Raw genomic sequence first — 12,142 nt, forward strand, 5'->3', positions numbered from 1 at the left:
GGCTAATACCCATCTGTAATTCAAGTCCAGAGGATCCAAAGCCCTCTTCTGGCCGATATAGGTACCAGGCAAGCATGTGGTACAGATATTCCTGCAGGCAAAACACTTACCGTAATAGGAAAACACTGTACAAAAATGGATGAACCTTAAACTTGCTGCTGAACTCAACTGAACTCAACCTTAATTCTTCATAGGCCTTCTGGAGATAACCTCACTATTTAGTACCCATCCATACAGCTATTTTGCAAAATATTTTTTCTTCAAAATTGGTACTGAGAAAATGTATTTGAGTTGCTATTCTAGGTTGTCATGGAAGTTCCCAGAGACTTGCAAATCATGGGAGTGAGTGACTTTGGTGCCACATAAGCAATACTGGGTAAGGGAGCACCCTAGGATTTGCAAGTAAAATAACCTAAATAGCATGAACCAGGTTAGGAAAAGTGAATTCTTAGGGGAAACAAAATGGGTATGTCTCATTTCTTTCATATAGGACCTATAAGACACTGTTCACTCCTGTCAAGATATAGGTCTTACACATCCAGTAATTCCCAAGTGACTGGGTCATCATCTAAAACACATGCAAGGCCATCTTTGACACATTAGTTTCCACCCTTGTTCTCATAAACTGGACTTCTTCAGTCAAACTTGCTTTGCATCAGCTTAGTTCTCAATTCAGAAGAGTAGATAAAACATGACCTCACTATTAACTCCCTATGCTCAAATGATCCTCCTGCCTCCAGAGACAAAAACACCCCATGTAAACTAAACCCAGCTGTACATGGTGCTATGTGCCAGCCTTGTTTATATAGCCAACTCAGTCTCAAACTACTTGAGACCCTATCTCAAGAGCCATTTTTAGGGGCTGGAGAGATGGCTCAGAGGTTAAGAGCACTGACTGCTCTTCCAGAGGTTCTGAGTTCAATTCCCAGCAACCACTTGGTGGCTCACAACCATCCATTATGAGATCGGGTGCCCTCTTCTAGTGTGCAGATATACATAGAAGCAGAATATTGTAAACAGAATGTTTATTCTGTAAAAAAAAAAAAAAAAATCTTTAAAAAAAAGACATTTTTTAGGCTGGGTGTTGGTGGTGCCTGCCCTTAATACCAGCATTCAGAGGCAGGTGGTTCTCTTGAGTTCGAGGCCAGCCTGGTCTACAGAGCGAGTTACCAGGATAGGCTCCAAATAGGATTTCTCTGTGTAGCCCTTACCAGGGAGGGGCGGCAGTAATGCAGTCTTCATTCCTGGGACAAACTCAAAACCTGAGTGCTTGGAGTATGTGCCAACACCAACCACCCTTCTAAAAGAACCACTTTTGTTTTTAAATTTAAGAAAAAAAAAAATGTCTTTGTAGCCAGGCAGCAGTAGCACACACCTTTAATCCCAGAATTTAGGAGGCAGAGACAGGCTAATCTGAGCTCAAGAATAGCCTGGTCTACAGAGTTCCAGGAGAGCCAGGGCTAATACAGAGAAACCCTGCTCTCCCACCCATGCCCCCCAAAAAATGTAGAAAAGTATTTCAAGAGCCAGGTTGTGGTGGTGCAGCCTTTAGTCCCAGTATTTGGGAGGCAGGGAGGCCTGACCCCCATCCCAAAAAAATTCACATATTGATCGGTATACTAATAGGCTCATAATCGTAACTGTTCTCAGGCTTAATCACAAGTTTAAGGGCTGCCTGAGCCTGACTGAAATTCTTAAAAAACAAAAAGGAATGAGGAGGAGAGTTCAGTAGTATACCTGCCAAGGCACTAGGTTAAATAGCTTACCCCCAAAGAAAATTTCCAAACTAGTTTAATTTAAACACGCTGCGGTGGCTGAGAGTAGTGTAGGCATAGCCTTCTCAAGAGCATTAAAAATGACCCATGCTTTTAATATAGAGCATTGGCCTATGTTCTTCTACTTGTGTCCCAGCTTGGTCATCAGGCTCAGCAGCACTTTACCCACTTATTTTTTTTTTAAACAAAATATAGCTCAGCTTGGCTTCACTGCATTTTCTAAGATGCTGGACTCCCAAACCTGCACTGAGGCAGACCTGCAGCTCCGAATAACCTTAAATCCTACTCTCGGTAGCCAAAAGCCCTTCATTACTGACAGAAGGCCTAGGGGGTTTGATTTCCCAGCCATTAAAAATGTGCCCAAGCTGGGGCTGGAGATGGCTCAGAGGTTAAGAGCACTGCTCTTCCAGAGGTCCTGAGTTCAATTCCCAGCAACCACATGGTGGCTCACAACCATCCATTAGGAGATCTGGTGCCGTCTTCTAATGTGCAGATATACATGGAAGCAGAATGTTGTATACATAATAAAAAAGTGTCCAAGCCAGGCAGGCAGACAAGATTTCAGCCCAGCCTGGTCTACACAACTAGCTCCAGGACAGCCATGACAAAGAAATCCTGTCAAAGCTTTTTTTAAAATGCCCATAATGTTTTAATGTTAAGAATACCTTCCTAATTCCTGTAAATTCCTTCGTTTTGTGTAGTTTATAGACACGTTTGTGCCTGGTACAGGCCATTAGGTCCCTCATACTAGAGTGTTGTGAATCCCAAATTCCATTTTACGTGTCTGAGGACAAATTCAACTCCAGACTAGTCACACTGGCAACCAAACACGTAATCAGCTAGACTTAAATAAAGCAAGCACTATATATATTAGCTTTCACTTCTGTTTTTCAACACTAAAGGACTGATGTATGCTGGTATGTAGTTAATTTGGTAAAGGGCTTTTATTTACATGCAAACCTTGAGGCCCTGGATCCCATCCGAGCTCCTAACACACATGCTCCTCTATGCTAAGCTTTTAAAGTGCCAGTAGGTGGCGCTACACCACTAAGTTGAATGCTAGGCGTGACAAATTTTTCCATATCCTATGGTGTACACCTTCTGAGACTCAATCCTGCCCCTTTCCAGGCAGATCAGGCAATGACTCCTTGCAGGTATAGTAATTCCTCACCGTCTGCCTACAACCCATCCATTTATACTGACAAACCTTTAGTCACCGGTTTAGTCATCAGCCCAATTGAACAAGCATGCACTATAGAATGGATAAGTGTACCAGTTTCTCCTGAAAGGTGAAAATGCCACTTTGCTTATGGCCCAGGTATTTCAAAGTGACTCCTAACCCAATTTAAGACCACCTGTTGTAATGACATCTACCAACTCAACCAACTCCACACTATAACTTTTTGTCCTTATCTCCTGCTAAATAAACACCCTGCAGATTACCAAGGGCTTCAGCGGTTGGGAGCACTTTTTCTCCCAATTCTGAATTCCCAGAAACCACAAGGTGCCTTCCAAACAATCAGATGTGGATGCCCTTATCTGGCAGTTGTACTATATGCACTAAAGCACTCACACATTAAAGTGTGTGAAGTACTCAAAGTCCCCCAATCTCACCTTCTACCTTTTCTGCTTAATCTTTGTGCCCCAGATGGCCTTTTAAATTCCTGATACCATTACAAGCTACAGAAAGGCTTATTTATATCCCAGCCTAAATAAAACCTCTTGAGCACTTTCAGTTTAAACTCTAAGTGATAGAATCAAACATCCAATGCACAAGATGAACCCTTTCCTGAAAACTAGTTCTAAAATTGCTAGAGCAAAGCCTGCCTCATATATTAATATTCACTAACAATACACTAACTGTATGATGTCATTTACTTGTGTAAACCCCAAAGGCTCAAGACAAATCAACTGAACTCACCCAGATGAAGGGTAGTCACCATGTCTGCCAAAAACATTCCTAATTTGTCCCAACCAGAACCTTCAAGACACCCACAGGTAATAAGCCATCTCTTGAGCCCTTGAAACTCAGCTCTGGGTCCTGATGAACAGTCCAATCCCTTGGAACACAAATGGGCATCCACATACCTTGCTAAGCTAAGCACTTAGTAATGACTTCAGCATTAACAGAGACAGACTTCTCATTAAACTTGTATTTTAATGGGTCTCAAAATTCTGTGACAGATTTTTGGTCAAGTTGTTTCCATTAAAAAGTACTGATTTTGAAAACTAATAACTTAAAACTGCCACACACACAAAAATGTTCCACAAAACATTCTCCTTTCCTCCTGAAGGTTTTCCGATGCATTGTTATCATTAACCAGTCTTTCACTATTAAACTTAAATGGCCAATTGAGACAAACAGTTCTGAGACCGTTCTTCCACCACTGATTAAGACTGGGGTGGCAGGTGTTAGGGGTAATATTCATTTAGCCTTCTGAGCTTTCTGGGCCGACTTGGTGACTTTGCCCGCTCCAGCAGCCTTCTTGTCCACAGCTTTGATGACACCCACAGCAACTGTCTGCCTCATGTCACGAACAGCAAAACGACCTACACAGAAACAGTTATGAGCACTTGTTCATACAGCATTTCATATCCAAACAATACTCAGTGCAACAGAAACTTAAGTTCTACTTACCCAGTGGAGGATAGTCAGAGAAGCTCTCAACACACATGGGCTTGCCAGGAACCATATCAACGATGGCTGCATCACCAGATTTCAAGAATTTAGGGCCATCTTCCAGCTTCTTACCAGAACGGCGATCAATCTTCTCCTTAAGCTCAGCAAACTTGCATGCTATGTGAGCTGTGTGACAATCCAGTACAGGAGCATAGCCAGCACTAATTTGGCCTGGATGGTTCAGGATAATCACCTGAAAGAAACAGCATTTGGTTAAATCTTGCCTTCAGGTTTTGCATGCTGCTATCAATATTACACTCTTGACACCTATCTTGTTTACCTGAGCAGTGAAGCCGGCTGCTTCCATTGGTGGGTCATTTTTGCTGTCACCAGCAACGTTGCCACGTCTGACATCTTTGACAGACACGTTCTTTACATTGAAGCCCACATTGTCTCCAGGAAGAGCTTCACTCAAAGCTTCATGGTGCATTTCAACAGACTTTACTTCTGTTGTAACGTTGACTGGAGCAAAGGTAACCACCATTCCAGGTTTTAAAACACCAGTCTCTACTCGGCCCACAGGAACAGTCCCAATACCTAAAAACATTTACAGTATATAAGGTGAAGACAACTGAACACACCTCAAAACATCTTAGTCCAGTGTCCGAATGCTCTACTTACCACCAATTTTATAGACATCCTGGAGGGGCAGTCGCAGTGGCTTGTCAGTGGGACGAGTTGGTGGCAGGATACAATCCAAAGCTTCCAGCAGTGTGGTACCACTGGCACTGCCATCTTTACGGGTGACTTTCCATCCCTTGAACCAAGGCATCTGAAATGCAGAGTAGCCAAATGTTTTATAATCTCTCCCCCCTTACAGCTTTTCCATTTAACCACCTTCTTCAAGTCACTTACATTAGCACTAGGCTCCAGCATGTTGTCACCATTCCAACCAGAAATTGGCACAAATGCTACTGTGTCAGGGTTGTAGCCAATTTTCTTAATGTAGGTGCTGACTTCCTTCACAATTTCCTCGTATCTCTTCTGGCTGTAAGGTGGCTCGGTGGAATCCATTTTGTTAACACCAACAATTAGCTGTTTCACACCCAGGGTGTAAGCCAGAAGGGCATGCTCACGGGTCTGCCCATTCTTGGAGATACCAGCCTCAAATTCACCAACACCAGCAGCAACAATCAGGACAGCACAGTCAGCCTAAGAAAAAGTTACCTCCCGTTAATAACAAAGCTTTCCAGCTGGAGGTAAGGGTCAGAAGGTAGTAAATTTCACAAACCTGAGAAGTGCCAGTAATCATGTTTTTAATAAAGTCTCTGTGTCCTGGGGCATCAATGATGGTCACATAGTATTTGCTGGTCTCAAATTTCCACAGGGAGATGTCAATAGTGATACCACGCTCACGCTCAGCTTTCAGTTTGTCCAAGACCCAGGCATACTTGAAGGAGCCTTTTCCCATCTGTTCAGTGATTCGCAGTTAGTACACTCAAAACATCTAGTTTCTAAATAAACAATTTCCTGCTTACGGTAGATTTCCACCCCCCCCGACCTTTTCCCTTCGAATACTTGCCTCGGCAGCCTCCTTCTCAAACTTTTCGATGGTTCGTTTGTCGATTCCACCACATTTGTAGATCAGGTGGCCGGTTGTGGTGGACTTGCCTGAATCTACGTGTCCAATGACAACGATGTTGATATGAGTCTTTTCCTTTCCCATGTTGGATTTGAATTAGCGGTGGTTTTCACAACACCTTAAAAAAAAAGTTCGAAGAATACCTTTGAACGGCTAAGCAGCTTTGTCAATCAGCTTCGCTCCAAACTCAAAATGGGCAAATTCCAAGAATTACTTCCATGGCCAGGCTGGCCTGGCTACAGTCTCCACCCACCAAATGTGAGCAAACTCCAACGCCATTAGACAGATCCCCTCCCCCAGCGGAGGCCAGCGGTGCTCCGAAAGAGCGCCCGGGGTGACTGAAGTGCGGCCGGTACACCACGGGGTCACAGGAAGCAGCGGCCGGCGAGGGGCAAGGCCCTCTTCCTTTGTGTGGGTGACTCACCCGCCCCGCTCCGCCGGGCTGCCGCGTCCTCCATTTTGAGCTCCTTGCTACAGGGCCCGGGAGCGGCCATCTTTCCGCGCACGCAACTGGTGCCGGGCGGGCGGGCCTCGCCCTCCTCGGAGCTAAGCCACTACGGGGTACTGGCCAGACCGGGCCGGGACCCGGGGCCACCTGAACCCGGCATCTAAAACCCACCGCCCGGCCGCCTTATCAGGACACAGGCCGCTACCCGTCCAGGCGGCGTCGGACATGTGCTGCGGGACGGGCGGGCCCGGTCCCCCCCCCGACTGCTGCCGCTCTCCCTGCCCGACATGCGGACTACGGGGCTCCCTACCAGCCAGCTCCACGCCCTCCCTTTGTTGGCCCGGGCCGCGGGCAGGCAATCGAGGGCAGCCGGGCAGACAGCAAAGCGCGGCCGCGGTGGCACGCGGCGGGGCGGAAGCCACGCTAGGCCTCACGCCCGACACGAGGCGAGGCTCCGGGGCCGCCGCCAGGCCTCCCCCCCTCGCCCTCCCGCACAGCCCGCCATCCAGGGCGGGAACGCTCGCAGAGAAGCCCGGCCGACGACACCCGCACGGCGGCCCGACCCCGCTCAAAGGAGGGAGCCCGGGCCCGCGGAGGCCACACCCGCCACTCACCTGCGTTCTGACGGCAAACCCGTTGCGAAAAAGAACGTCCAACGCGACTACCGCACTTTTATACCGTTCTCCCCCACCCTCGGGAAGAGGGCGGAGCCAGCACACGACACCACTTTCCCAGTTTGCCCCGCGCTGGCTCCCGGGCCCCCGCTCAGCGCGCCCCTCCCCCACCGCCGGGGACTGTGGGCTTGTGCTCTCCCGCCGACCCGCGATCCGCCCTAGGCGCAGGCTCCTCCCGCCGCGCTGGGCGGGCACAGCGGTTCCGGGCTGGGAGGCCGGCCAGAATTTAGCGACGGTCCCTGGGATTCCCAGGGGCGAAGGCGATCCCTCCTTTTGTATGAATTACTCTCGGCTCCAGTCGGGGGTGGGGCGGTGAGGAGCTGGCCAAGAGGGCGTCCAGAATCTGTCCCTACCCTTCCTGACTCCACTGCCAAGGCTGTGTCGAGATCCGGGTGTCCCTTCCCGTGGAGGCCACCTCCCGACGTCAGCCCCGCCATCCCCCTGCTTGTCCCCCGCGGGAGAGGTGCACAATCCTAGGGACCCTTCCCAGCCCCAGAACCTAAGGGCTCAGCTCGGTGGCCGAGAGCTCGACGGATCTGCCCCTGTGCTGGCCTCTTGGTTCATTCCATCCAGCGCCAGCTGCTTCTCTGGAAGCCTGAAGCGCGCTTCACGCCCTGGGAGTTCCGTTCAGAATAATACTTAAGTCCCACAGTTAGCTTTACTTCTGATTCTGGGCTTCTTAAGCTAAAAAAGGATTTTGTGTGTGCGCGCATTGTGTGTGTGTGTGTGTGTGTGTGTATTTGGGTACAGTTATTTGATAGAGCACGAGGAACATGAAAAGAATCTAATCAACTCCACGTGGTCTCATTTAGAGGCCAGCATTAGCAATCTTACTCGCCCAGAGCCCATCCCTGACACTTGTGAAATCAGAGCTTCTCAAAAATGGCTCGTCCTATTATTTAAATGCTTGTCATTCCTACAGTTCCAAGGATCATAACTGCGTTTTGCTGTGGTTCTGATTGTGTGGCTGTTTTGTTTTTGAGACAGTCTCTTTAGCCCTGGGTGCCCTGAAACTCACTAGGTAGACCAGGCTGACCTCAAACTCACAGAGATCCGCCCTGCCTCTGCCTCCTGCGTGCTGGGATTAAAGGCGTGCGCCACCATGCCGGCCCTAGCCTGTTTTCTTTTCTTTTTTTTCTTTTTTTTTTTTTTTTTTTTTGGCCCTGGCCAGTTTTAAATGCCTCTCCGGGCAGGATCTCAGAAGAAAGAAAAACTTCTTTGTTGTTTTGTTTCTTAATGCTAGGGACGGTGAAAAGGTATTTTGTAATGGAATATGGGGTTGTGGAGATGGAACCGAGGGTCTCAGCACACCAGGCAAGCACTCTTATCACTAAGCTACATTTTTAGCCTTAGAGTATTTATTCCTAATAACCTGATTATGGGCTCAAGAGATCTCCTCCAGATGTACAACATCACTGCCTAGTAACAAACAATTGATATTATTGAACCAACCTAATAAGGAGCATTTGAGGACCTACTGTCCGGTGTCCACATGTGGGATCTGCAAAGGAACTATTTGCTTCCGGACAAGACTCCACAGTCAAGCTAGGAAGGAAAAAAACTGAAATATAAAACAAATTTTGGGATGAGTTGAAAGCAAATTTACATGATACTTGATTCTTACCTATTATCTAGTTCTAGTTTTCACAACCCAAACTGTTGTTGTTTTTAATTTTTTTAAAAATAGCATTATTTAGTGTGTGTGAATGCACATGCTGTGTATAGCTATGTGTGGGGACCAGAGGACACCTTCCAGGAGTCAGTTCTCTTCCCTCAACCATGTAGCTCTAAAGGATCCAACTCAGAGTCAGGCTTTGCAGAGAATGCCTGTGACCACTGAGCCCTCTCACCACCTCCTGATGTTATTTTTGTTTGTTTGAGACAAAACCTGGGGCGTTGGTGGTGCATACCTTTAATCCCAGCAGAGGCTGGCTGATCTCTGAGTTCGAGGCCAGCCTGCTCTTCAGAGCTAGTGCCAGGATAGGCTCCAAAACTACACAGAGAAACCAAAAAAAGAAAAGAAAAAAAAAAAAAAAAGAAAGGAGACAGAACCTGATGTAGTTCAGGGTGGCCTCAAACTCACTGTGTTGCTGAGGCTGGCCTTTGATTTCTAATCTTCTACCTCTACTTCCCAATGCTGGGATTACAGACGTGCCCCACCACACAGGTTTCTTTTCTCCTAATTCCTATATTACAGAGCCTTACAACCTTCTACAAGCAGGTTTTCTCATTTATCAGGAGGTTTCTGGCTTTGTTTGCACTTAATTCTGTTAATTGTAACCAAAGAATCCAGAACTACGTTTCCCTAAAAGTATATATAACTAATCATTTTCTATCCACAGAAGCTTTTTCTGGTCAAGGAGGGTGTTAAGAGATCAAACACAGGGTCTATGCATGCAAGGCACACAAAAGCCTTTTCTATAATGGCCACATTACCCTCTCTCATTTCACAAATCCCTTTTTCACAGAGATTTTCTAGGGTTCTCAGCCAGTCGTTAAAATTATCTTGATACCCTAGTGCCTATTTGTAACAAGAGAAATTGTAAGAAATATACGAAAATGAAACACTAGCAATAGAACTAATCTCTCTGCTTTCATTTATTTCCTTGGAAACACTGGTTAGTAATTCATCTTTGGAACTAGTTTCCCACAGCTATATTAGTGTATTATAGTAGTAGTAACTGTACCACACTAGATATTATTTTCCGTACTTAACAGTGTTGTGCTTCTAATGGTTTAGCCTTATATATTGGGGTAATACAACAGTACATATTATCTTTTTTTTTTCAAGGTTTCTCTGTGTAACAGGCCTGACTGTCCTGGGACTCACTTTGTAGACCAGGCTGGCCTCATTCACAGAGATCTGCCTGCTTCTGCTTCCCCGAATCATCACCACACCTGGCAACAAGAATGGCAAATTTTTGACTGCATAAATGATTATTTCATAACCTGAGGGATTGAAGATTCAAGAAAGACCAAAAGTTTAGGAGTTTTATTGGTTTTAATTTTTTGTTTTATATGTGTGGATGTTTTGCCTGCATCTGTTTCTATGCACAACGTGTGTGCCTGGTGTCCTCAGAGGTCAGGGTGTCAGGTCTCCTGGAGCTAGCTACTACAGAATGTTGTGTGCTGCCTGATCTGGGCGCTGGGAACTGAACTGTCCTCTGCAAGAGAACCAAGTGCTCTTAACTGTTGATCCATCTCTCCAGCCCTATTTGTTGTGTGTTACTTGTTTGTTTTCTGAGGGATTTTACTATGCAGCCCTGGCTGGCCTAGAACTTACTATGCTGGCCTCAGAAATCCTCTTGACTCTGCCTCCCAAGCTTGGGGGTCTGGCCTTTGTTCTGTTCTATTTGTTTGTTTGTTTTCTTTCTTTCTTTTTTTGGTTTTTCGAGACATGGTTTCTCTGTGTAGCTTTGGAGCCTATCCTGGCACTTACTCTGGAGACCAGACTGGCCTTGAACTCACAGAGATCGGCCTGTCTCTGCCTCCCAAGTGCTGGGATTAAAGGCGTGTGCCTTTAATCAAACAAACAACCACCTGGCTAGTTTGTTTTCTTGAGACAGAGCCTCATATAGCCTAGGCTGACCTCAAACTCATTATGTAACTGAGGATAACCTTGGATTTCTGATTCCCCCGCCTCTACCTCTCAAGTGCTGAGGATACAGGCATTCATCTCCATGCATGGTGTTAATACAGTGCTGAGGAACCCAACCCAGGCTTCACAAATGCTAGGCAAGCACTCTAGCAACTGCGACTAGTCTTCTTCAGTCCTGAACACTGAAGGTTGAGCTTTTGAAAGTTTTATATGAGGTCCAGAATCAAGGCTAAAATCTAATCCTTAAAGAGAGTCTTGATATTTAATCCCCAGTACTGAAAGAAATGGGGAAAAATTACAGTAGATATTAGTGAAAAAGAAAAGCATCAAAGATGATTCTAGTTAAAAAAAAAAAAAAGGTAATTTCCAAGAAGTATGCAGAATGATTCTGTACAATCCTGAAACTAATGATTAGAGATATGCTTTCAGTTCAATTTGAGGCCAGCCTGGTCTACAGAGAAAGATCCAGGACAGCCAAGGCTACACAGAGAAAGCCTGTCTCAAAAAAACAAAAAGAACAATAAAAGGACAGGGCTGGAGAAATGGCTCAGTGGTGAAGAGCACTTGCTGTTCTTCCAGAGGGCAGAAGATCAGCTCCCAGTTCTTGGGGATCCAACACCTTGGGCCTCCCAAGGCACCTGCATTCCTTGGCACAAATCTACAGTGCAGACATATAACACACCTACATATAATTAAAAAGAATAAAAATAAGGGCTGGAGAGAGGAACCAGCCCTTAAGAGCATTTATTTAACCGGTCTTGCTGAACATACAAGTTCAGTTCCCATTTTCTGGGGAACCTGATGTCTCTGGCCTCCAAAGGTAACCCACTCAGGAAGCAGAGGCAGAAGGATCTCTATGAGTTCGAGGCTAGCCTGGCCTACATATCAAGTTCTAAAACAGTCAGGACTACATAGAGAGAGCCTATGTAAAAATAAGGGCTGGAGATATGGCTCAGCAGTTAAGAGCAGCTTTTGCCGAGGACCCAGGTTCAATTCCCAGAACCCATGTGATGGCTCAAAACCCTCCAACCTTCTGTAACTTCAGTTCCTGGGGAACTGTGCCTTCTCCTGACCTTCCTGAGTACAAAGTATGGGCATGGTGCACATACATACCTGTAAGGAAACACTTTTAAAATAAAATGAGTGAATCTAATTTTTAAAATATATGGACCTAATGCAAACTGTCTTATAGAGGTGTGTTTGTGTGTATGTCCAGTGTTGCATTTCTTTAAGAAACTATATTTCCACAGCTGATGAAAAGTACTTTTCCTGATTGAAATATGTCTTAAGCTTTTGCCTATGGTTAAAAAAAAAATCCAACATTCTAAATATAATTAAGTCACAAATTGATACAAAATTGCTCTTGAAACAAAAATGAGATTCAG

At 45.8% G+C, this 12,142-nt stretch overlaps 1 protein-coding gene across 1 annotated transcript; it reads right to left on the bottom strand.

Annotated features, from left to right (window-relative positions):
* Positions 1-3,931: 3,931 nt before the first annotated feature.
* Positions 3,932-7,132, bottom strand: Eef1a1 (eukaryotic translation elongation factor 1 alpha 1). The gene is made up of 8 exons (NM_001244402.1): positions 7,100-7,132; positions 5,978-6,155; positions 5,687-5,866; positions 5,311-5,607; positions 5,077-5,227; positions 4,736-4,992; positions 4,414-4,648; positions 3,932-4,325 (listed from the first exon to the last, which is right to left on the bottom strand). The coding sequence occupies exons 2-8, from the start codon at positions 6,119-6,121 to the stop codon at positions 4,201-4,203; spliced, it is 1,389 nt and encodes a 462-aa protein (NP_001231331.1). The 5' UTR covers positions 6,122-6,155; positions 7,100-7,132; the 3' UTR covers positions 3,932-4,200.
* Between the last annotated feature and the right edge of the window lie 5,010 nt (positions 7,133-12,142).

Source organism: Cricetulus griseus, chromosome 4 (assembly GCF_003668045.3).
Source record: "Cricetulus griseus strain 17A/GY chromosome 4, alternate assembly CriGri-PICRH-1.0, whole genome shotgun sequence".
NCBI lineage: Eukaryota > Metazoa > Chordata > Mammalia > Rodentia > Cricetidae > Cricetulus > Cricetulus griseus.

Coding starts and splice junctions, on each gene's coding strand:
- Eef1a1 (NM_001244402.1), bottom strand. CDS start 6,121: ATGGGAAAGGAAAAGACTCATATCAACATCGTTGTCATTGGACACGTA. Junction 5,228..5,310: donor TGCTGGAGCCTAGTGCTAAT/GTAAGTGACTTG, acceptor TCTGCATTTCAG/ATGCCTTGGTTCAAGGGATG. Junction 4,326..4,413: donor CTCTGACTATCCTCCACTGG/GTAAGTAGAACT, acceptor GTTTCTGTGTAG/GTCGTTTTGCTGTTCGTGAC.